The sequence below is a fragment of the Heterodontus francisci genome, chromosome 4 (assembly GCF_036365525.1).
Source record: "Heterodontus francisci isolate sHetFra1 chromosome 4, sHetFra1.hap1, whole genome shotgun sequence".
Taxonomy (NCBI): Eukaryota; Metazoa; Chordata; class Chondrichthyes; order Heterodontiformes; family Heterodontidae; genus Heterodontus; species Heterodontus francisci.
This window is the reverse complement of record NC_090374.1, coordinates 66,506,337-66,532,030: the sequence shown is the minus strand read 5'-3', so window position 1 is coordinate 66,532,030 and position 25,694 is coordinate 66,506,337. Positions and strand designations below refer to the sequence as shown.

At 40.5% G+C, this 25,694-nt stretch overlaps 1 protein-coding gene across 7 annotated transcripts in view; it reads left to right on the top strand.

The window, feature by feature from the left end:
• mef2cb (myocyte enhancer factor 2cb) overlaps positions 1–25,098 on the top strand; it is a 314,026-nt gene extending 288,928 nt beyond the window's left edge. For 5 of the 7 annotated variants that reach the window (XM_068029657.1, XM_068029654.1, XM_068029660.1 and 2 more), the window contains 4 exons: positions 2,080–2,249; positions 5,883–6,012; positions 13,549–13,684; positions 21,119–25,098. In XM_068029657.1, coding sequence (XP_067885758.1) covers positions 2,080–2,249; positions 5,883–6,012; positions 13,549–13,684; positions 21,119–21,440 — 758 coding nt within the window. In that variant the 3' untranslated portion in view covers positions 21,441–25,098. The remainder of the gene's footprint in view (positions 1–2,079; positions 2,250–5,882; positions 6,013–13,548; positions 13,685–21,118) is intronic. The other 2 variants (XM_068029659.1, XM_068029658.1) reach the window with 1 other exon arrangement.
• Positions 25,099–25,694: the final 596 nt, after the last annotated feature.

Here is a 25,694-nt window from a genome sequence, read left to right as displayed (position 1 = left end):
CTATACTCCAGCACAGCTCAGCATAAAGACGTTTTCCTAACCTGCCTCTTCAGTCTTAATGACAATTTTAAGTTGAATCCCCTACCAGAGGAAATAATCTTTTTCCATTCACTATCAAAACCCTTCAAAATTTTTTTTAAATGTGGTAAATCCCCTCTTAGCCTTGTCTACTTCATTGGAAATAATCCCAATTTCTCAAATCTCTCCACATACCGATGGTTTCCCATCACTGGCATCATCCTGGTGAATCTGCACTATTTTGCTTTCTACGCCTTTAAGATCCTTTCTATAATTGGGGCCTAGAATAGCACACAGTTTAATCAACGCCTAGTACAAATTTATCATTACATCCTTGCTGTTGTTCTTTATGTCCACTTTATGGAACCCAAATTGTTATTGGTCTTTTTATGGTAGGGAATATGGGATTAATGTAGGATTAGTATAAATGGGTGGTTGTTGGTCGGCAAAGACTCAGTGGGCCGAAGGGCCTGTTTCAGTGCTGTATCTCTCTATCTATCTATCTGCACTTGCACTTTCAGGGAATTATGTATTTGAACCAAAAGGTCTTTATTTTCATTCACCTCCTTCAGGTTATTTTCATTGAGTGTATACTCCCATATGTTCTTTTTCCTCCCAATTTATCCACAACCAATTGCATCTACCACTTGTCTGACCATTTGCTCCCCATCTATGTGCTTCTGAAGTCTTGTTTTTTTAATGCGCCAGTAAACTTCCAAACTGTACCAAATTTGGGTATTTGAAAAAACTTCTGTTGTATTAAGTTTCTTAGGTTTTTACTGAAATTCAGAGTAAGTCCCTAATAGACACACCGATGATGCAGTAGATAATTTGAAATGGCCATTCTTTCTGAACTAATTATTACTCTTTTTGACCTTCAACAAATAACTACAATGTCAAAACCATTTTTTTTTACATTTGGATGGAGTTCTCAAAGTTTTAGTTTTTGTTCTAGCCAGTGCATTTTCACACCTTTAGATTTGCTTATCATCTAGTGGCGATGATATCTCTTCCTTTCACAGAACTGGCTTTACATTAGTGAAGAATTAACATGAATGCCCTTTTATTTATATTTGTTTATTTGTTTCTGTGCATCTTTTGTTTAAGCAGTGAATTCTGATGTTTGTTTCAGAGCTTTGAAGGGTTTAGTACCTTAGAAGGTGTGAAGGTGTAAAGGTGCCGAATTACCCTGGGAGATATAATCATTAATGTGTCAGTATTTCCATTTCAACTATGTGCATTAACTCAGCTCCCTCATGCATCCTGTAGTAGTTAATCCAAATTACCTGCTCTTGATGTCATCAGTACTCCTTGTTTAAACAAAAATATTCCCAAAAGTTATTGAAAAATTTTGGTAACTCATTTTTTTCAAAAAGGGAATTGATGGAGAGTGTCATTCATTAATCTATTTCTTAGAACTATGAATAAAATTGATTCTTTTAAGAACTGTTCTGATATTATTGTTTCAAACATTTTAAATGCTAAGTGCTTAGATGCTGAAAGTAGACAGACAAATAGCATTTCATTGGTGCACTCCATTGAAATAGTTTCCTAATACTTTCAAAGTCGTGGGAGTCAGTTGCCAGCGATTGCCAGAGCTGGCGGGCAGCCATAAAGGCGGGGCTAAAGTGTGGCGAGTCGAAGAGACTTAGCAGTTGGCAGGAAAAAAGACAGAAGCGCAAGGGGAGAGCCAACTGTGTAACAGCCCCGACAAACAATTTCTTCTGCAGCACCTGTGGAAGAGTCTGTCACTCTAATATTGGCCTTTATAGCCACTCCAGGCGCTGCTCCACAAGCCACTGACCACCCCCAGGCACTTACCCATTGTCTCTCAGGACAAGGAGGCCAAAGAAGAAGAACTTTCAAAGGTTTTATGAAGACATATGGAAATTAAGAGAGGACAAAAAAGATGTGGAGTATTTGTGGCTGTCATTATTTTTGAGTTTATTTCTTTTTTTTCTCATTAAAGATCAGCTACTGATCACTAATTCCTCATTTGGAATGATTTCTATGTTGTATATTAAATATATGTTTGCTTATACTAAATCTTTTATGCAACAGGAAATGGGTATGGAAATCCCCGCAATTCGCCAGGTCTGCTGGTCTCGCCTGGCAGTATGAACAAGAATATGCAAACCAAGTCACCCCCTCCCATGAATTTGGGAATGAACAACCGGAAACCTGACCTCCGGGTTCTCATCCCGCCAGGTTCAAAGAATATGCCATCAGTGGTAAGTGAGAACTTTTTTTTTAGAATCTTCTACTTATTAGCCTTAAAACAAAAAGTTGAAACAGACTTGGAATAAAATTTAGCATTTTTGCGCCATTTCATTGGATTGGGAGAAGGTTTTAGTTTGTTTTGTGTGTAAAGGCAAAATTTACCTTGCATCCATAGTAGAGGCAATTGGTAGCATGATGATGCATACTAAATCTACTTAATACTGTAACACAAAGTAGATTTAAAACCTACTGAATGAATATTTAAATCCTCCTTTTAGGATAGAAAACACAAAAATAAAAAGAAATAACCTAAAGGAACATGGGTGGCATTTTAAATTCACTGTGCCATAAAGTGGTGTGTTGTAGATAAATACCAGCAATACCCCACAAAATAGGGATGCTGATCTTGGTTGCTCCATTAAGGAGAGGCACTGTGTAAAACCTTGTATTCCCACATAAGGAAGACAAAGAAAGGGGAGTCACTCCAGTTACTGCCTCCCTCTGTCTAGTACAGGCTCCAAGCTTGTTGACGGAGACCTAGAAGCAGGTCGCAGGTGGCAGGTGAAGCCATCTTAGAGGGAATAGTGCATAACCGAAGGAGATATGAAAAGAGGCCTGTAAATATTTACAATTGATTAAAAAATTCTGAAACCTACATCCAGTCTGTAGTGATTTTATAGGTTGATTTATATATAGGTTGGGGCCCCAGGCAAGTGGCATTCCTATTTACCTTTGTCTTCCCAAATCAAGACTCATCATGAGTCAAAAGCAAAATACTGCAAATGCTGGAAATCTGAAATAATAACAGAAAATGCTGAAAATACTCAGCAGGCCAGCCAGCATCTGTGGGGAGAGAAACAGAGTTAATGTTTGAGGCTGATGACCATTCATCCGTTCTGGTGAAAAGTCATCAATCTGAAACATTAACTCTGTTTCTCTCTCCACAGACGTTGCCTGACCTGCTGAGTATTTTTGGCATTTTCTGTTTTTATCCCATCATAGGTCAGTTTTTTAAACGTAACCCCCTTGGACATGTTCATAATTTACAAGCCTATTTGTACAAATAAGAAACCTATTTACTTCATAATGTTTGAAAGAACAGCAAAGGAATTAAAACTGGGTCTGAATGTTATGAATGTCTGTCACATGGTTGCTGCAATTAAAACTGTAGCTGTGCCAGACATGATGGCGCCTTAGGAACATAGATACATAGGAGCAGGAGTAGGCCATTCAGCCCACCGAGCCTGCTCCTCCATTCAACTAGATCATGGCTGATCATCTACCTCAATGCCGCTTTCCCACTGCACTGCAGCCTCACAGTTCCAGCGACCCGGGTTCAATTCTGGGTACTGCCTGTGTGGAGTTTGCAAATTCTCCCTGTGTCTGCGTGGGTTTTCTCCGGGTGCTCCGGTTTCCTCCCACAAGCCAAAAGACTTGCAGGTTGGTAGGTAAATTGGCCATTATAAATTTCCACTAGTATAGGTAGGTGGTAGGGAAATATAGGGACAGGTGGGGATGTGGTAGGAATATGGGATTAGTGTAGGATTAGTATAAATGGGTGGTTGATGGTCGGCACAGACTCGGTGGGCCGAAGGGCCTGTTTCAGTGCTGTATCTCTAAACTAAACCAAAACTAAACTAAACTAAACTATCCCCATATCCCTTGATGTCATCAGTATCCAGACATCTATCGATTTCTGTCTTGAACATACTCAATGACTGAGCTTCCACAGCCCTCTGGGGTAGAGAATTTCAAAGATTCATCACCCTCTGATTGAAGAAATTCCTCCTCATCTGAGTCTTAAATGGCCTACCCCTTATTCTGAGACTATGTCCCCTGGTTTTAGATTCACCAGACAGGGGAAACATCCCATCTACATCCACCCTGCCACGCCCTGTAAGAATTTTGTAAGTTTCAATGAGATCGCCTCTCATTTTTCGAACTTCTAGGGAATACAGGCCCATTTTTCTCAATCTCTCCTCATAAGACAATTCTGCCGTCCCAGGGATTAGTCTGATGAAGCTCTGTTGCATTCCCTCAATGGCAAGTATATCCTTCCTTAGATGAGGAGAGCAAAACTGCACACAATACTCCAGTGCAGTCTCACCAATGCTCTATACAATTACAGCAAGACTTTGTTACTCCTGTACTCAAACCCCCTTGCATTGAAAGCCAACAGACCATTTGCCTTCCTAATTGTTTGCTGCACCTGCATGCGAGCTTTTAGTGAACAAGGATACCCAGGTTACTTTGGGCATCAACACTTCCCAACCTCTCCCCATTTTAGAAATACTTTATCTTTCTGGTTTTTTCTACCAAAGTGCTTCTGTGCTGTAACCATTCTATGATTCTATGAGTTAGGTTGACACATTGAAGTATTGAAATCTTGCTATTGTGATTTCTTAAAACCTACTTCTGATGCTGCAAAGCAATGCAAATCAACTCCACAACTTACAAGCAAGTGGAGACCTGATGGAACTTACAAACATGGAGGTCTCCTGTAGCATTAGGAGTTTGGATATTCCCTGATTTATATGAGGGAGTGCCATTAATGGTGAGAAAACCTGCATCTGCCGTCGACGCACTCCTTCAATGCAAAACCACCTTTTATGTCTCAGCTAACAGTTATTCATTGCTCCTTTTCTATGCTGTCAGTCTGAGGATGTTGATTTATTACAGGTAAGTGAGAGTTCTGCTGATGCTTTCAAACTATTTCCACACTAGATAATAGTAACTTTTATATTTTTCAATTTGTTTTTCACACTGCTCGGCGATAGCATTGGCCTGAAACCCCTATTTTCAGTTATACAATTACCATTATCTTCAGCCTAACATTACCTACCCTGCCTTGTTCAAAAGTAGCAATTTTTATTACCAACCTTTTTAGAAAATGAAATGTTTTATGTTTTATTTACTTTCTTAAACATGTTTCTCGAATTATGTATAGTTCTTAACCACAGATATGGAAGTCTGAGGCTTTTCATAAAACTTAAAAGTTAGGTTAAGGTGGGCTGTAGGTGTGGACGACTAATAGTTACCAGAATAGACCTCTGAAACTGTGCTGTGCCAAACGTTATGCATTTGATAGTCAATTAATTGCTTTGACTTTATTTTATGATGTTAAATGAGAAATGATATACACAACTTAAAATGCGCTGGCTTCACACTACAGCCAGATATCTGTTAAACAGAAGTAACACAGCACCACCTCCTGGTCATGTAAAATATTAACATTTATAATCTGCTCACAATTAACACAAAGCGATACAATTCTTTGTGAAGAACTACTGAAATCCACTACAATAGTATTAATTTTTTTTCTTGATAGAAACACAATAACAGGACATCATGCATATTTTATCTGTTTTCCATATGGTCTCTTTCCTGCCACAATAACACAATCTTTGCTGGTGACTAGGCTGGTTACTATGGAGATACTGATGTAATTGGTTACCTTGGGAACATCTAATCTCCCGAAGTGTTGTAAATGATAGGTTTGGAAGAGTTCTTAAAGTCCAATTGTGTTAAATGACTCATTTTATTAAAAATATCCAGTGTACATTTCAGCTTTTTCTGCAAATATTATTAACAAGACATACAGAGTCTTAAAAAAAATTAAAAATCACAATTTTGTTTTGCTATAGAATCAGAGAATAATCAACTCACAAGCTGCACAGTCATTGGCTACACCGGTAGTTTCTGTGGCAACCCCTACTTTGCCAGGGCATGGGATGGGAGGATACCCTTCAGCCATTTCAACCACATATGGTACTGGTAGGTAACTCCTATCACTTTACAGTCAGTAGCAAGGTCATACAAAATAGATCTTCTAAGACTATCAATATTATTTCATGTTCATGAAATACTGATGCACTGCTGCAGCATTACTTCTAAAAGACTTGTGCTCCATTCTGCCTCCACATGCTTATTGTTACAGGATATGGATTGCAGCTGGTGCATAAGTACAACAGTTGAATGCACATATTGCTTTATAAACATACAAATAACTGTGCTTCCTGCTACTTCTTTGACCTTCTTGCTTCTCTCCAAAAAGTAAGACTTTTATTTTTTGGCTCTTGATTCTTGTCAAAATTCTCAGACACTTAAAAAAAAACCTGGGACCAAAATTCCTCATGAAATGATCTCAATGTTTACATCAGGATCACAGTCTTCAGTGTTAAACCCACTGGAAAGTGTGGGAATAGTGGAAATGTATCATTGGGTGTGGCAGGCACAAGTGCCAATATGCAGACACATCTAAAGATTGGAAATTCATATCTGTATATGTGTGTCCATTTTTATTTAATTGCACGCCTGTGAAACGTCTTGGACCATTTTACTACATTAAAGATGCTATATAAATGCAAGTTGTGTTTATATTAATCACAGCAATCTACCCTGCACCACATTTAAAAAACAAACGTAATTTTGAACCAAATATTTTGTTAATTGATTACAGTTCTAGACAGTTTAATGTAAAATATGGAAAAGCATTGCCTGGCGAAAAGTATTGCAAATCAATTCCACAACAGTGGGTGTCCTGCTGTGTTAAACTTTCCAAATTGCACGTTTTGTTAACATCCTTCAGTTTTGATTGTCATATCTATCAGGCATCCAGTAATACAATAAGAACCCAATTGAAAGCAATTTTCTGACTATAATACTTTCGAAGCAATTTACGTTAAGTGTTTTGATGCACCTTGAATAAATGAAGCCGTTACAACTTAAAACACAATACATTTTAATAGCATATTTTTGAAAGCTTTTTTAACTACCCACTAAGTATTGAATTGAGTCTGTTAAATTGATAATATTCTTCAAACAGGCTAGAAATTATTTTTATGGTGTTCATAGGACTTGAAAGGACTCAATGGTCCTGACCGTTGGCCTGTGTCTTAATATGTTTAATAGGTTCAGACAACTTGTAACTAGAACTTGTATCAAGAAGACAGTTTTGAAGAACATTAGGATATTCAGCTACTTTAGTTGTTAACAAACTCCCATATCAATTATTTTTTAAGTTACTTATATTGATAAGTGAAGAGCGAATAGGAATGGACATTGCAATGATTGTGTGACAGAATGAAGGGAGTGATGCTGCATTAGTATAGGATTATAAGGAGATAACTCACAGAGAGAGATTTTGTGACTTGCTGTACTGTACAAGGAAAGTATGCTTCAGATATGGTCCAGTTATAGTTAACATATTGGTGTAGAAAGATTTGCTACTGCCTCAGTATGATGCAAATTTAGCAAGTTTTCTCCTCCAACGTGGTTAATTCTGGATTAGGTTTAAAGGCAATCTGAAGTTACTTCTTCCATTAAAATAACGGGCTGAATTTTTATATGGCAGCAAGCTTCCAAGACGGCGTGGCGCGCGCTCAAGACGTACGCCGCAGAGCCGCCGCGATATTTCACTCAGTGCTCATTAACATGGAGGGGGAGGAGTGCCTGCCCACGATGGTGTAGAGGGGGCTGGTGCTCCATCCCTGGCAACACATCCAGCACCACTGCGCATGCCCGGTGCCATTTTTAAAGAGCTTCAAGTCCTTACTGGTAATTTAAATTTGTAAAGTAAAATGGATATTAAATTTACATTTCCAAATTTAATGAAAGATCGAAGGCCCTCTCCCATCCCCCACTCCAGTGACCAAACACTTCAGTTATTGACTTTCCCCACTAAAAAAAATGTTGTTCCCATCCCGTGCATCTCCCCCCCCCCACTCTCCCTCCCCCCCCGCTGCAAACTTCATTATGTTTGCCCCTCAACCCCTTCCCACCATCCCGTCAGCCAGTAGTAACAGTTTTCCCTGCTCCCCCCCGTCCTGAAAATTTCATCCTCCCCCCTCCCCACCAGTGTTATGCCTCGGATCTCCGAATGGAGATCCAAAGGCGCGGGACTTCCAGCAATCAGCTAGACTATCGGCGTGGGACGGCTGTTGCAACAAAGTAAGTAATTATTCCTTTATTAGCATTTATTTACATATGCAAATTAAGTTTTTTTTTTGCCAAGCAGCGAGGGGTCGTGGAAAATCCTTCCAGATGAGGCCTGCCCCAAGGCCTCGCCACTGCCGGTAAAATGGGGTGTGGTCTTCCTGGCATCGAAGCCCATGGTGGGCTTCACCCTCTTCCACTCCCCCCCCCGCCCCCCCCCCGCCATGACCCCTGACGCTGGGGGCTGGTAAAAATTCAGCCCAAGTGAACTACTTCAGGACCAGGTGACCTGTTCCCATTAAGTGAAGTCTGCAGCGCGGCTTAAGGGAAGAAACCCCTGATTGGAAGGTTTCTGTAAGAAATTGATTTTTTTTAATAAACATGATTTGTTTTCATTTGCATAAATATTTGTGGAATGTTTTCAATCAGAACTATTGTTGGATTTAGTCTGAGAAATTAAGTGGAACAAATGACTAATGTGACAGTAGGAAAAGAGTTGGGAAATAGTTTCAATTTGAAAATAGAAAAGGATAATGAAGAATCAAGTCCAGGTACTTGATTTGTACGAAGGTAACATTTAATGATATAAGAATGGATTTGGCTCAAAATAACTGGGCAGAAAATTTAGCAAACAGGGGAAAAGAGGACTGCATCAAAGCATAAAGTTCTGTGGATAATAGAGATTAAAACTTTTTTTATTCGTTCATGGGATGTGGGCATTGCTAGCTAGGACAGCATTTGTTGCCCATCCCTAATTGCCCTTGAGGAGGTAGTGGTGAGCTGTCTTTTTGAACCACTGCAGTCCATATGGAGTAGGGACACCCACAGTGCTGTTAGGAAGGGAGTTCCAGGATTTTGACCCAGCGACAGTGAAGGAACGGCAATATAGTTCCAAGTCAGGATGTTGTGTGGCTTGGAAGGGAAATTGCAGGTGGTGGTGTTCCCAAGCATTTGCTGCTCTTGTCCTTCAAGGTAGTAGAGGTTGCAGGTTTGGAAGGTGCAGTCTAATGAGCCTTGGTGCATTCCAAGAGTGCATCTTGTAGATGGTACACACTGCTGTCACTGTGCGTCGGTGGTGGAGGGAGTGAATGTGGATGGGGTGCCAATCAAGCGGGCTGCTTTGTCCTAGATGGTGTCGAGCTTCTTGAGTGTTGTTGGAGCTGCACCCATCCAAGAAAGTGGAGAGTATTCCATCACAGTCCTTGCCCTTGTCCTTCTAGGTGGTAGAGGTCACAGGTTTGGAAGGTGCTGCCGAAGGAGCCCTGGTGTATAGCATCTTTTTCCTTAGTAAAGACAGGTGCAAAGTATTCATTTAATACCTCAGCCAAGCCCCCTGCCTCCATGCATAAATCCCCTTTTTGATTCCTAATTGGCCCCACTCCAAGCTTTAGAGATAACTGTAGAAAAGGAATTAGATCTTTAAAAAATGTAACAGACCTGAAGGTGGATAAGTCACTGGGCTTTGACATCACCCTAGGAAATAGCTTAGCATCTGACCAGAATATTTTAGTCCTTCTTGGGTACACAAATAGAGAGATAGCTAATATAATTCCTCTGGTCAAGAGGGAAAGGAGGGTAAATCAGGTACAACACAATCTACCCTTAATTCTATTATTTAATTCAAATTATCTATTAAATTTAATTTATTTCAATTAAAAATGATTCATTTAAATTGTTTAAGTTGTTAAATTGAAAAGTCAAATTTTTAATTGAAACAAATGGTTTTCAATTAACAGGAGTAAACTTTAGACTTACAACTCTAACATTAGTTGTGGCCAAACTCTTAGAAGGCATCATTTGAGATCAAGTAATTAAGTATTTAGAAATACACAGCATAATTAAGGACAGGCAACATGGTTTTGTTAAAAGGAAGTCATATTTGACGAATTTAATAACGTTTTTATGTATAAGTGACTGGATAGATAAAGGAATGCAATATATCTGGTAATGAATTTCAAAGGAATTCTGCAATAGACATTATGACCGGAATTTTACGCCGTCCCAGCAGGTCGGATGGTGGCGTGGGGACGGCGTAAAATTGAACGGCAGGCTCCTGGAGGCCTAACTGCCCTGATTCCGCCTCCGACCAAGTTTATGGAGGTTGGCGGGGGGGCGGGGGCGAGGTGGGGTGGGGCGGGGGTAGGAAGCAGCCCGTCCGCCCGAGGCCAATCAAGACCCTTAAGTGGCCACTTAATGGCCGCTTAAGGGCCCTTGCCCACCTCCACGGGTATTTTACCCATGGCAAGTGGGTGTGCTGGGGACGTGAAAGGCCGCCCAGCAATAGCTGCCGGCCTTTCCGCACCCCAGGGGGGAGGGGGCCTGGCAATCAGGCACAGGGTGCCCAACTGAGGGTCACCCCCGCCTCCCAACCCAACCCCAGGATCCAAAACGCCCCCCTCCCCCAAAAAACGACCATCCTAGCCTCACCAGGGCATGACCGATTCCCCTGGTGAGTCAACCCAAACTTACCTCCAGTACCGGTTCCTTGGTATCTTCCTCAGCCAGCTGGGCTGCAGTCCCAGCAGTGGCCACCGCTCCTGGTGGCGCTGCTGAGACTAAGAGCTGCCGGCCCGCTGATTGGTCGGCAGCTCACTGAGGCGGGACCTCCTCCTTCAAGTGGGTGGAAGTCCTGCCTCAGGCCAATTAAAGCCTGGGGATCCGTAAAATACGGGGCGGATCCCCAGGCTGGGTGGAAGCGGGTTCGGCACCGACATTTACGTCGGAGTCCGGCTCCTGTCCGCCCACTGTAAAATTCTGGCCAATAGGTTTATTACAAAAGTTTGTACATGTTAATGTGTAGCAGTACAGATATAAAGTTGGTTAATGGACAGAAAACAAAGGGTTAGGTTTACTGGTTGTTGAGCTGATCGGGAAAGAATTGCAGCTGGTGTCACCAGGGATCAGTGTTGAGTCACTTTTGTTCTCTGTACAGATGATTTTGACTTAGACATTTGGTTTACATTTGCTGGTAACATAAAGGTAGCATTTTTCAAACAGCAAGATGGAATTTGAAATATTTCAGAAAGGCAAAATGGGTAAGGCAATTTAATGTGTAAAAGTGTGAGGTAATACATTTTGGGAGGAAAAACAAAGAATGGGAGTATACACTCAATGAAGAGACATTGAATGGTGTAGTTATAAAAAGAGCCATGAGATTCTCGGACTATTTTCCCTGGAGCAGGAAATACTAAGAGGAGTGTTCTTTTTAAATTATTTCCGCTGGTTGGGAAGTGAGTGACATGGTGTCATAAATTCTAAGAGAGTCACTAAAAGAGTGCAGAGAGAAGTTAGAAAATAAACTTCATTACACAGGGAGTTGGGAGTATGAATTTTTTTGCCACAGGGAGTAATTGAGGTAGAGACCATTGCTTTTTATAAGGAAAAATTGGATAACTACTTGAAGCAGAGGAAGATGCAATGCTCAGGTCAAATTTTAAAATAAAGGCAGTGACATTAGTTTTGAATTGTTCTAGAGTTGGCGCTTACATGATGGGCTGAGTTTTACCTGCACCTCAACGCCGCGGGTCATGGTGTGGGGGCCGGTAAAATGCTACGGGGAGAGGCCCACCTCAACCCGCGACGTCGAGAAGGGCCCGTCACATTTTACCGACAGCGGCGGGACCATGGTGCGGCCCCCCCCCCCCCCCGTCCCACCGCCTGGCGGCAGGCCCTTCATCAGCATGTCGAAATTAACATTTAAAATATGTAAATAAACTTACCTGCAGGCGGCAGCCATCCTACGCCGATTTTACTGCCTCCGTTTGGTCTTCGCACGCCTTCGGAACTCCATAAGGAGTTCCGGGCGAGAACCTGGTGGGGAGGGGGGAGTAATAAAATTTGCAGGGTGGGATGGGTGGAGGAGCGGGGAAATCAATTTTTATTGGATGTGTGGATGGTGGGAAGGGGCTAGAGGCCAAATGTTCGAAGGTTCAGGTGGAAAGTTCGGGAAGGGAATAAAGTATTTTATGACAATAAATGCCACTTAAATGACCATTGGGGGAGGGGGGGTGTTGGTTGGGGAAGGGCCTCAACATTTGTATTAATTGTTAATAAAACTTCTCGATTACTGTAACTTTAAAAGTTAAAACTTAATTGTAAGGGCTTAAAGCCCTTTAAAAATGGCGACAACGCCTGCGCGATGGGGCCAGACACCATTGCAGGGGACACAGCGGCCGTCCCCTTATGTCATCGTGGGTGGCCGCTCCACGCTCTCTATTGAAATGAGCCCCCATGTGTAATATCGCGGGGGCTCAGGGACAGTGCACCTGCACGGGATGCAGCGCACTCATAAAATTCAGCCAGATGTGTTGGATTTTAAGAAGCCCTTGATGTCGTGAACTGTGGCGGGGGGGCCTGAAGATGGCTCTGGATGAGGTCCGCCACAGAGCTCAATGTCAGTAGAGCCTGGCCCGATCTCCTGGCAGCAGCGAGCCTCCATGGCGGCCCCCCACCGCTGGGCAACAAGACCACAATTTGAATATTTAAATCAATAAAATGATTTAATTTACATACACTTAGCTTAGATCTTGAGGGTCTGCCGTGATCTTTGGCACGGCAGCCGGCAGTCCTGTACCTTCAGATCACCAGGGAAATGATACGCGACACTGGTGGGAAGGGGGGAGGAGGTATGTTTACCAGTGTGTGGGGTGTGAAGGATGTGGTCAAATACACATAATGGGTGCAGGGGATGGGAGGAAGGGTTGAACCTTAAACTTTGTGCAGTTTTGGGGGTGGTCAGATGTAAAAGGTAAGTGTTTTGAGGGGGAGTTAAGGGCAAATGGTTATCATTATTGCGGGGGGTGGGAAAGGGGCGAAAGAAATGTATTTATTTAATTTTGGGGTATATTTCTTTAAATATTTAAGTAAGCCGGCAGGGCTGGCTGCCCTTTAAAAAGGGCGCCTGTGCGCAGGGAGCTGATGCTATTGCCAGGGATAGACAGCCCGCCCCCTCCATGTGATTGAGGGGGTGGGGCCACCTCGACTATTTAAATGAGGCGCTGTGCTTAAGATCTCGGAAGCACATCGGTGTGTGGCCTGCATGGGCGAGCCGCCATTTTTTGAGCTGGTTGCTCAGATCAGTGGCGGACTCATAGAATCCAGCCCAATGAAGTGAAAGGCCTCTTTCTGTCCTACAAATGTTTCTGGTTCTATAGTTTTATGTTTTTTTTTAATAATAGTGTGCTAGCTTCTGAAAAAGATAGATCTTAATACTTTTTCAAACTAAATATTTCATAATTTATATTGAAGGTGTTTAGAACATCAAAAGTGAATTGTTCCATCAGTGGTCTGAAGGATATATTTTGAACTCCATCACGTTGATTGACTTTAATGTTTCTTCTTCCTCTTATTCTGGTCCCCGTCGACATTGCAATAAAGAATATTCCCTTAGTAGTGCTGACTTGTCATCTCTCACTGGGTTTAATACTACCAATGCCCTCCACCTGGGCTCAATGACTGGCTGGCAACAACATCAGCTACAGAATATGCAACATTCAGCCCTAAGCCATCTGGGGTAAGTACATTTAACATAACAGTGAATTAATCTTCTTGTACGATTTATTCAATTGATCTCTTCATTCTCCTAGTGTACCAGTTATGTAAAGCAGAAACAGGAGTGGGCTTTTCAATATATACATATATTATACAGATGTATACAATGAGTTACTGCACTGTATGACCAAGGAGCAAACATCATACACAAATTTTATTCCAACTCATTTATGAGCAAAGTGTTGCTAAATATGGGCATATTTGTCAATCTAGTTGATTTTTTAAAAACTTATTGAGGACTTGGTTGTAGTTGTTGGGGAAAGGCAAACTGTGTTGCCAGTGAGTACTCATAGCTCAGGTGGTACAGTACAGTTTTCCAATTCAACCCCAACCATCTTCCTTAACCCCAGCTTTAGAAGAGCACCCACGACTGCTCCAATGTGACCTTTCCATGTTACTCAATAGCAGTTTCCTTAACTTCATTCAGAAATAATCCTTGCAACTGTTGGACATAACCTTCTACCTTTGCTGGGTTACTATAGGGTTCGGACATAAGAATTACTAAAAATATTGAGAGTACGCTCAAATATCTGAATTAAATATTAAGCTTTATGAGATCAGACATACAATGCAAAATTCTATTCTGCTATGGACTATGTAGCACCTACAATAAATGCCCTAAGACAAGTCAAAGAAAAATCATAGAGCTTACACCAATAGTCTCTCTCTCACATGCACACACACAAACACATACAGAGTTATACATTTCAAACAGAGTATGAGTCCTTCTTAGTCTACCTGGCAATACAATACCCTTCTTAGTCTACTCTTAGCAATAAAGATGCTCTACTAATACAAGGCCCAAATATGTTCTCAGTAAATGATCATGCAATCAATCCAGAGTGGTGAACTCCTGTTGATTGTAAATATCCTTCTGACAATGGTTTGGGCTCCCTTTAAATATCTAGCTCTGAATACATCCCTCTTTGACAAAACAGATATTCTTCCAAAATGAGTTGCGTTCCCTCTTTAACTGCCATTCTCCTTCTGACGATCAGTTCCCTTGGCTGCAGCTTCCATGATTGGTCAGGTTCCTTCCTTGTCTGCAGTAATGATGTTACCTTAATAGTTTCTTCTATAACTTTTTCCTTTCAATGGTAGACAGGAATGTTACATCACCAAGGCCTCAATGACCTATCGATGATAGACTTAGATCATGATAACCAATAATATATTGCTTTTTTGTTTAAAACTTAAGATTAAAGCCCGCATGACACTTTCACTAAATATCACAATGTGACGACCACAGTAACAGTGGTTGGATAGCAAACATAAATCTCAACCATCTAGCTGGCAAACTTTCTGATAAGGATTGTTTATCGAAGAGGCCAGTTGAGTTTTGTTTAATCTCATCAAGGCCTCATTATTTACACAGATGTCTGCTTTAGCTACACAATTTGTTCCAGCACTGTCTGGTTTTGCTGCTTTGCAACAGGTTCAGCAGGTTTCAATTTTAAAACAAAACTGTCCCCCATTAGAACTGTTCCCATCTTCTGAAAGCACGCTGGTTGAATGTCCAGCTTGAAAAATGTGTCAAAAAAAGTCTTCTCTTCCTTCCAAAGAGAAAAAGATGGCTAATCTTCACCTCATCATATTGAGCTTCAAAGCTGAAAGAACAACGTTCTAACCCACTGAGCCGAATATATATACACATTAGTTTTGTGCAAGCTTTACTTTCACATTTTTTGAGTCCAGCCATAACTGTGGAATGCTGATGGGCTCCAGATGTTGTTCCATACATCCAGTTGTTCTTTCACAGCTATGTGGGTAATCACATATTTTCACAATTAGGAAATAATTTTAGGGTTTGAAGGTACTAATACATGTTTAAATGCTAATGAAGGAGCTCTAAATATTACTTTACTCTCTGGGCTTGAATTTATGGGTCCCCCTGAGGCGGGGTTGGAGGTGGGGGGGGGGGGGGTAGGCAGAGGGCCTATTGCTGCCTCATCGTCACATGATTTTCCTGGGGCGGGAGAAGCCGACAACAGCCTTCCCGCCTAGAGGCCAATTATTGGCCACTTAAGGGCCTCTACCCGCTGCTGCTGGGACCTAACCAACAGCCAGGGAGGTTGGGTAGGGGTGTCCTCTGCCATGTGGGGAGAGTGCCCTGTAAAACTCCCTGTGGACTTGGTGGTGGTGGGGGTGGGGGGGAATCTGTCCTTCGTGGGCAATCTGTGGCCCATGGAGGACCCCCGCCAGAAAGCCCACACCTTCATGGAGTCCCCTCCCCTGAACTTCCGGCAAACCCTCCCATTCCCCTTCTGGACTGGCCCCAGTGAGCCCGCCTCACTTACCTGAAGTCCAGGGCACTGGGCCTGGGTCCAAGGCCCCGGCAGTACCAGCAGTGGCCACTGATCCCAGTGGTACTGCCGATACTGCTGAGCTGCTGGCCCTGTGATTAGCCGGCAGCTCTTGGAGGTGGGATCCTCATCTTTAAAGCGCCAAAAACATTGCCTCTGGAACAACGGAGGATCACACCGGGAGGGGCTCGTAAGGCCGAGGTGGGGTTCCCCCCCACCCCGCCTTTTCGGCCAGGTGCCAGGAGCCCCACCAGCTACACAAAATCTGGTCCTCTGTGTGCTTTATGTAAAAATAAATTGGTAAGAGTAGCCTTGTTCTGGCAGACCAAGCTCTCCACTCTGATATCTTCCATCATTAGAGACAATAATTACCTTTTTTAATCAAAGCAACCTTGCAGCTCAGACTTTTCCATTGGGTTGGGTATCTTTGTGAAATCATAAAATGAATAGTAAATATTATTTTAGACGGGATATGTCTGAATACTGCCAGTGATGAATTTAAAGATTTACATAAAGACCTGGTTGCCCAGTTCAGAAAATAATTAGAACTGAAACCTTAAAATATTTCTGTGCACCAATCCACCTGAATATAGGCTCCTAAATGTTAAGTGAGCACACTGGGAGAATGATGATTGAGTTTGATTTCTGAATGAGTAGCATTATTAGCTTTAGACTTTTTAAATAAAATATATAAGGGAAAAACTTCCTGAGACCTATCCCATTGGCAGGACCCTGCACACAGTGGGTGACTTTTGGGAAATACTGGCTATGTCCACAATTTCTGTCCACTGAAATCATTGAAATGAAAAATGCTGTGTGCGAGCCTCACTATTGGTTCAGGGTCTTGGAACATTTTGCTTATAAACTACAAAATATACTGTAATTGGGCTAGGGAATCTTTCCCAGTTAAGATTATTTACGCAGATAGAAGTTCCTTGTTAAAATCTATAAGTAGATTAAGAGACCTGGTATGTTTGTGATTCAGGTCTAGTATATATTATTGGTACACACGCTGGAGTTAATTAGCGATTTTTTAAACTGAGTAAAGACAGAATCCATTCAGCAGTTTCAATACAACTGAGCCCGATGAGTGTAAGACCTTTAACCTCATGCATAGAAGTAGTCTAGCAATATTTAGCCACTTGGGGGCAGCACAGTACCTTCATCACATGCAGTGCTTTGTGACAAGCATATTGCTGAAATTTAGTTGCACAATAAAACGAAACCTCAAAGAAATTGATCTACAATTATTTTACACTTAAACAGAAAAATATTAATTACTAGAAATTGTTACATGCAACTTAGGTTAAGATGCTTTGGTGTGAATATTTCATGCGTCTCAGTATATATTAAAGAATATTTTCCGATGTGACATCATCTTCACAGATGTACATTTGTGATGTTTCCTATTAGAGTCATAGAGTTATACAGCACAGAAATAGGCCCTTCGGCCCACCGTGTCCGTGCCGGCCATCAAGCCTATCTATTCTAATCCCATTTTCCAGCACTTGGCCCGTATCCTTATATGCTATGGCGTTTCAAATGCTCATCTAAATACTTCTTAAACGTTGTGAGGGTTCCTGCTTCTACCACCCCTTCAGGCAGTGTGTTCCAGATTCCAACCACCCTCTGGGTGAAAATTTTTTTCCTCAGATCCCCTTACCTTAAATCTATGCCCCCTGGTTATTGACACCTCCACTAAGGGAAAAAGTTTCTTACTATCTACCCCATCTATGCCCCTCAATTTTGTATACCTCAATCAGGTCTCCCATCAGCCTTCTCTGCTCTAAGGAAAACAACCCTAGCCTATCCAGTCTCTCTTCATAGCCAAAATGGTCCAGCCCAGGCAACATCCTGGTGAATCTCCTCTACACCCTCTCCAGTACAATCGCATCCTTCCTATAGTGTGGCAACCAGAACTGCACACAGTACTCCAGCTGTGGCCTCACCTGTGGGTGGCAATGGGTCAAGTCATAGAGTCATAGAGAGAGATACAGCACTGAAACAGGCCCTTCAGCCCACCAAGTCTGTGCCAACCATCAACCACCCATTTATACTAATCCTACATTAATCTCATATTCCTACCACATCCCCACCTTCCCTCAATTCTCCTACCACCTACCTACACTGGGGGCAATTTACAATGGCCAATTTACCTATCAACCTGCAAGTCTTCAGTTGTGGGAGGAAACCGGAGCACCCAGCAGAAACCCACGCAGTCACAGGGAGAACTTGCAAACTCCACACAGGCAGTACCCAGAACCAAACCTGGGTCGCTGGAGCTGCGAGGCTGCGGTGCTAACCACTGCACCACTGTGCCGTCCTAGTCAGGTCTAGAAAGAAAGGGATATAATAGTAAATGCCATTCAAGTGACAGTAAAATCCTTCAAGTGTCCATAAAACATTAACTTTTTTGAAATAAAGATTATCTGACTCATCAATAGCATTACAAACAAATGCCAAAAAAACTACCAAGTCCATTGGCTCTGGAGAAGCCAAAACATCCAGAGTTGGTTAAAATGAAAATCCATTAAGGGAACTTGACCTTAACCCCCAATCAGACCTCTTTCCCTGTCACCTCTCACCTGATTAGCTCCCCTTGCCAGTTGCCCCCATCCCCTACTGATCAGCCCCATCTCCCATGAGGCTCCTCTCTCCATAATTGGCCTAAGAACACCCAGTAGGTGTCTGCAGCTTGTCAGTCCCATTCAAATAATCCACAGCTTCGAACAATTCCAAAATATGCCAGCAAAAATGCTACAATGAGTCTCTTTCAGGATGGTGCTAAACAAATAGGATCCATATTTTATTCCCATCAAAGGTAAAGCTTCAGAAACATACATACAAACATACGAATTTGGAGCAGAAGTAGGCCATTTGGCCCCTCGAGTCTGCTCCGCCATTCAATAAGATCATGGCTGATCTGCTTGTGTCTCGAATTTCACACTCCCATCTACCCCCGATAACCTTTTGATTCCCTTGCCTAATAAGAATCTATCTACCTCCACCTTAAAAATATTCAATGACCCTGCCTCCACCACCTTCTGAGCCAGAGAGTTCCAAAGTCATACAACCCTCTGAGAGAAAAAGTTTCTCCTCATCTCTGTCCTAAAATGGCGACCCCTTATTTTAAAACATTGCCCCCTGGTTCTGGACTCACCCACAAGAGGAAACATCCTTTCCACATCCACCTTGTCAAGACCATTCAGGATCTTGTATGCTTCAATCGTCTCCCCTCTCTTCCAAATTCCAGTGAAAACAAGCCCAGTCTGTTCAACCTTTCCTCATAAGACAATCTGCTCATTCCAGGTGTCAATCTAGTAAACCTCCTCTGAACCACCTCCATTGCATTTACATCCTTCCTTAAATAAGGAAACCAAAACTGCACACAGTATTTAAGATGTGGTTTCACCAATGCCCTTTATAACTGAAGCATAACATCCTTACTTTTATTTTCAATTCCTATCATAATAAAGGATAGCATTCTATTAGCCTTCATCCCCGTGGCAAAAGATACTATTATTGCTGTAATATCAGTCTTCACATCATGTTAGCTACTAACCTAATTACTGCATCCATACACTCATGGCCCAGGTTAGAACATCAACATAACATTTTAATTAGTTTGTCCAGCATTAATTATTTCAACATAATGCTCCAAGTCATTCTTCCACATATGTCTGCTCATGTACATTTAAATCAATGGATGGTGGCTTAACAATTCTCTGTCACAGAGCAAATTAGGCAAATAACCACTGTAGCAGACTTTTATGTAGTTTTATAATCAAAGGAACAAAACAGAGTTTTCAATCATAAATAATTAACTCTGATCTTCAAATGGCTGTTTCATCACACTCTCCAGCAAAGCTGTGCAGTACACTATCTCATTGTGCCTTGCAAATTTCTTTGCTAAAACTATTCAAATTTATGCTTCAAAATCTTTTATTTGAATGTAGTATTTTTCAATGAATTTAACTTAAGATGTACTGCTATGGATATAGTGTAAGCTTAAACTGCATCTCTTTAGGCCAAGCATGGCAGTGTTTGAAATGATGTCAGAGTGCCATTCTTCATTAGTTTGGTGAAACTCATGACATTAGTGAGATAGTTATGCTGTTTCATGAATAACCCAATGGCCTGAATTGATGGTTTCCCCCAGCATCTTCATAACTTCAGTAGCAACAATGGAGGAGCAATATAAACTTTACCTCCAGGAAAGCAGCTGTCATTTTTTGAGGGGGCCACTGATTTCCCTATCACTGACCTCTATGGACCCTCTGCAGTCATTTGGGAAGGTCCAACAATCAGAAATGAAGTTACAAACATGCAAATTTAAAGCGACTACAGTTGTTTGTTCGTGCAATGCAATCAATCAAACAATACAGATTGGATTCTGGACCACTAAGAGCCAACACTATTACTGCTTTTACTTGAAAAGGTTCTGTAACGTTAATCTCCATCCCACTACCATTAACTATTCATGCATATCTTTAACTCCTAACCCTCTTAACCCTCCATACTAAACGTCATTAATATTTTAATTTCTATTAATTTAAATATCAGAAGTATTCATCATGTTCTTTGACTGCTCTGAATAAAAAATTATTAGTTCACAATATAAAATGTATAACTCCTGAAAAGCCACTTTCTGGCTTCCTACCAATGAGCAAACAGAAATTTGTTTAGGTAGTAACATGAAAACAGGAACTATGGATCTCTTTAAATTGTTTACCATTAAGTAGGGATTAGTATCTGAACAGTTTGAAACTTAGGACTTCTCAGTTGTGTATTTGTAAATGTAATGGGGAATTTTCTGTGCCCATTAAATAAATGAATGTGAAATTACAGGCAATTCTGAGACTCAAGCTTTCAGTTATTTTTGGCATTGTCAACATTCTAGGCAGCTAGAAGCAGCAACACATCTACGTAGGTCTAAAAGTCTATTACTAATAACTTTGTTGCTTCTGATAAAAAAATATTTCAAATCCATGACAAACATGTGCATTTACTTGAGTGTTTATGCATGTTTGTATGTATGCAGATGGGGGCAATTGCCCTCTTCATTCTGTAACTGGTTTCCTTTCCTTCTACAGAGTTTGTACTAGCACTCACTTATCTCAGAATTCAAATCTCTCCCTGCCTTCTACTCAAAGCCTCAACATCAAGTCAGAACCTGTTTCTCCTCCTAGAGACCGCACCCACACACCTTTGGGATACCCGCAGCACTCAAGGCTCGACGCAGGGCGATCTCCAGTGGATAGTCTGAGCAGCTGTAGCAGTTCCTATGACGGAAGTGACCGAGAGGATCACAGGAATGACTTCCACTCCCCCATCGGACTTACAAGGCCTTCGCCAGACGAAAGGGAAAGTCCGTCTGTCAAGCGGATGAGGTTGTCTGAAGGATGGGCAACATGATAAGATTCTTCAGTAATCTTTTTTTCTTGCAGTGTGTGTGTGCGCTACATTACAGGGCAAGGGAGGGAGGGGGGGAGTTCAACATTATATATGTGCCGTGTGTGAAAAATAAGTCAGGTACTCTGTTTTGTAAAAGTACTTTTAACTTGCCTCAGTGATATAAAGTAACGTAAATTGCTGAGATAACAGCTTTAGCACTTGAGTTGTACAAAGAAAACCCTTGTACAATGTAGATTTAACTGCTAACTCTTTTTCATTGCTGTGCTCCCTTGCAAAATGTATGTTACAATAGATAGTGTCATGTTGCAGGTTCAACGTATTTACATGTAAATAGCAGATTAAAAGGAAACATTTGCCAGAACTGGCAGATCTTTGCTGAGAGCGAAAGTGCAGCTGTTATGCAACAAAAACAAAAAAAAATTATATATGTATAGGTGGTTGACAGGCCCAGAAATATGGGTGACCATTCTCAACAAAACAAACCGGTCAACTGACATCTCTGAACTTACTAAGCGAAAAAGGCATATCAATAGAGTATGGCACTCAATAAAATAGATTTGTCATTTAAATGAGGACCATACTTTGACAAAACAAAATCATTAATATGTGGAAAAGTCCAAATTCTGGGTCTGTTTAACATTTTAAGTGGATTAAAAAAAGATGTACATTACATTTTGCTTATATTTTCATATGAAAGCAAGAAAAACATTTGCAAAGCATTTGTGGCTTTTTGTAGTTACCTAAGCCAAAATGTTTTTTTCCTGATAGCTTTGCCGGTATTTTAAACAGTCCTAAAAATAATGGAATTGGGCTCTTCATATGGAAGCACCACCCTAAGCCATGAAAAAAACTCCACGCTTTGCTAACCAAGATAATTGTTTTCTCTTTGTAGAGGTTTTGTTTTTGAATTGTGTATTTCTAATTATATAAAAAATAATATTAAGAAAATCTTTTAAAATCTGTGAAATTAACATGCTTGTGTATAGCTTTCTAATATATATTAATTATGGTCATAGCAAACATTGTTTTGGTTATCTTATTAGTGGGGGGGGGGGGGAATGTATTTGTGCATATGCACGTTTAAGTAACTAAATTCTTTAGGTCTCTTCTGCACACGTTTTGCAGAATCAGAGTTGGCTGTGTTCAGTATAAAGAGGTTAACCAGTTGGGAGGACGGGTTTAGTATGTATTCTAAATTTTGTTACTGTTTAGGAATTAAAACATAGAAAGGAGTGGGGCTGCCTGTCATTTTGGGTACTGGGGTAATTTCAGAAGGCCCTTAGTATCAAGACTAGTTTTCCTCAGTACATCCAGTTGCTCATTTGTAATTCTGAGCATTGTGGTGAAATGCTGATCTATTCTTAATTAGTCAGTTCAGTTTATTTGGATTTGTATGTTTTCTAAACAGAAATTTTTGAATCTGAAGCATTACCAGTGGATATTTTGTCACTGATACTTTTTAAAGTCTTTTAAAGGAGTTTTTTTTAAAAGATTGTGAAAGAAACTGTTAACTTTTCTCAATCATAGCCCCTGACCACAACCTATTCGAGACTCATTCTGCATTTTTTCATTCAGTTCTGTAACCATAGAACCATAGAAAAGGTATGGCACTGAAGGGGGCCATTCAGCCCATCGTGTCTGCGCTGGCTAGATCTTTTTAATGCTTCATGGTTTTTTAGAAGCTAATGCATACTTAAAGCTTCAATCCCAGTTAACTTTCATGCCTTCACAACTTGATTGTAATGCATTTATGTGTTTAAAAAAGTAATTCTTACTAATAACTCAGTATATAAGTGAATGTCAGGCAGCCACAGGTTCCTAACACTATTTTAATGAAGCAACTTTTGAAAATCAATTAATCGATTTCATTGTAGATCGAACCAATAGCAAAATATCATGCTAACAGCAAATCAATAGCCACAATTTTTTTTTAAATCAATTGAGAAGCACAACTTCATTCATAATGGGTCACTCCTTTCTGTACCTACAACCCTGTACTCACTCTTATCCAAGTGTTATAATTTTTCTGTATGTTTGACCACAGAGCTAATTCTGAGTTAGCATATAATTATACAGTACTATGGTTTTAAGAATTAATGGGGCAGAGCCCCTTGTATATTCTCATTTCCTCACACAACCCATTGGCTAACAGATTTAGGCAATGTTCTTTACTGCGAGGCAAAAAATGTCAGTGGCACTTTCTTGGGGGCACTTAAGTTATTTTCTGTTTTATAAAACTCATGAACATCAAAAAGGCTTGTTACTATTCCACGCAGACGTGAGAGCAAAGTCATTTACTGATATCTTGATGTTTGCAATGCATTACTGCTGCCAGTAACTTGAATTGACATATCAGAGCCAGCAGATGTCATACAGTAAGAACTGAGATAGTGAAAATATCAGCAAACCAGATCAGCTTTGACAGAGTATTCTGCAAAATCCACTATTCTACCTCTAAAGGACAGAGTTTTATGATAAGTGGGATACCCCGGTGTTGCCCCAATAAAATATTTTTAAAAGCCCTCGAAAATGGTCACACTGTCAAAATATACAGCATTCAGGAAAGGTATTCTTCAGAAGAAAATCAGCTAGCTAACTCAATTCAGTATCATACTTTTTTGAAAGTTTATTTTTAAAAGTCTGGCAATATATTTATTTATAGTTGGCCATTAAAATAGTCTTTTTTTTAAATGGAAACTTCAAGCAAGAAATAAACTTGAGACACACACCACTGCTTCCCAATTTCTGTAAAGTACACCTTGAAGGTTCGGCTTTACTAGAAACACACTTAACAATTAAAAAAACAGTGTTCCTGAAAACCACTTTATTGCTCAAAAAAGACTATTGCCTAAAAATAAATTAAAATATGAGTGCTTCAACTGTTACTGTTTGTGCCATCCGCTGTGTATAATGTGGCATCTTTCACCTAATGCTGGCTTCCTGCCACTACAGAGTTCTGGAAAGAATGATCAAATAATGTTTATTTAGAGTGCTTCAAGTGTAGAGTAATGATAAAGGCTTTTGTTAATATTTTAACCAAAGAAGTGGAGCAATCCAGGTGGTAAGCCACAGTTTTGCAAATATGCTTCTCTAATTGTTTTCTGTTTTATTTTTTGTTCAGGTTATTATATATATTTTACTTGCCCTGTTCATACCTCAAATTCATCCATACCTCAAAACAGTTTAAAGAGGTCAGTTAAATAAGCAATGAAATACGGTACCGGTGCTCTATATGAAGGAACTGCTATAAACTGTAGCCCTGGATTGCTTTAGAAGGACTGTTGTTATTGACCTAAAACATACTTGGATTGCTCCAGCTGGTTTGCTGTTATTTTTTCTGAGGATTTGTTTCCATTATACAATAGTAATACAAAATGATTGCTTGTAAATGGGGGAAATGTGGACGTTTGCAGCAAAAATAAAGAGGCTCACAGCGGCATAAGCTGGACTTTGTCGCCACTTGATGACAAAAAGATGTTAATAACTAAGTTAAACTACATCTATGTATCTCAAGGGACTTAATTCAGCTGTCTGTAGTGAAAATTTTTATGGGAAAATTCAAGTTTCTCTTGCTGGAAATAAGGTATAATTTGTATTTTGCAGACAAATCAGTAAAGTTACTGGCTTTCATAGTGATCTGATGTTGTGTGATTTCTTTTTCTTTCACATGCAAATAAGGTTACACTTCTGTTAAATTACAAAGAACTGTTTCATTGGTGTAAGTTTAGTGAATGAAAACTTTACTGGGTCTGTTGATGTGAGCTGCAGCTTGGTACTCAGCTGTTTGTTTGCTATCCGTATATCCACGTATATTTACCACAATGGATAAAGACTTGCTTCTCACAAAGAATTTATAAAAAAGAGATTTGCCTTATTGTTACAAACCTGTATTTTTTAACTGTTTTGCAAAATATAAACAAAAAGTAAGAAAACTGCCATGTTTAAAAAGCACAAGCAGTAATTAGAGTTAACATGAACCTGTGTGACACCAGAACTTCTGATCAGGATCCACTCTCATAGTTAGAATGAACTAAGCATTACAGTGTGTCTTTATTATAGAAATCTACTAACAGCTATAAGAATAATATAGTATGTGTTATGCCAGCATAAGGGACAGACAGCTAATTAAACCACTAGAATGGCCATTATCCGTTATTAGATAGAAAGGACAAAAGCAAATGGCAGTTTAGGAACTTGTGATAAGGCTTTTAATCTTTTAACTTTGTTCTAAGAATGCAATCAGGTGGCTTGATC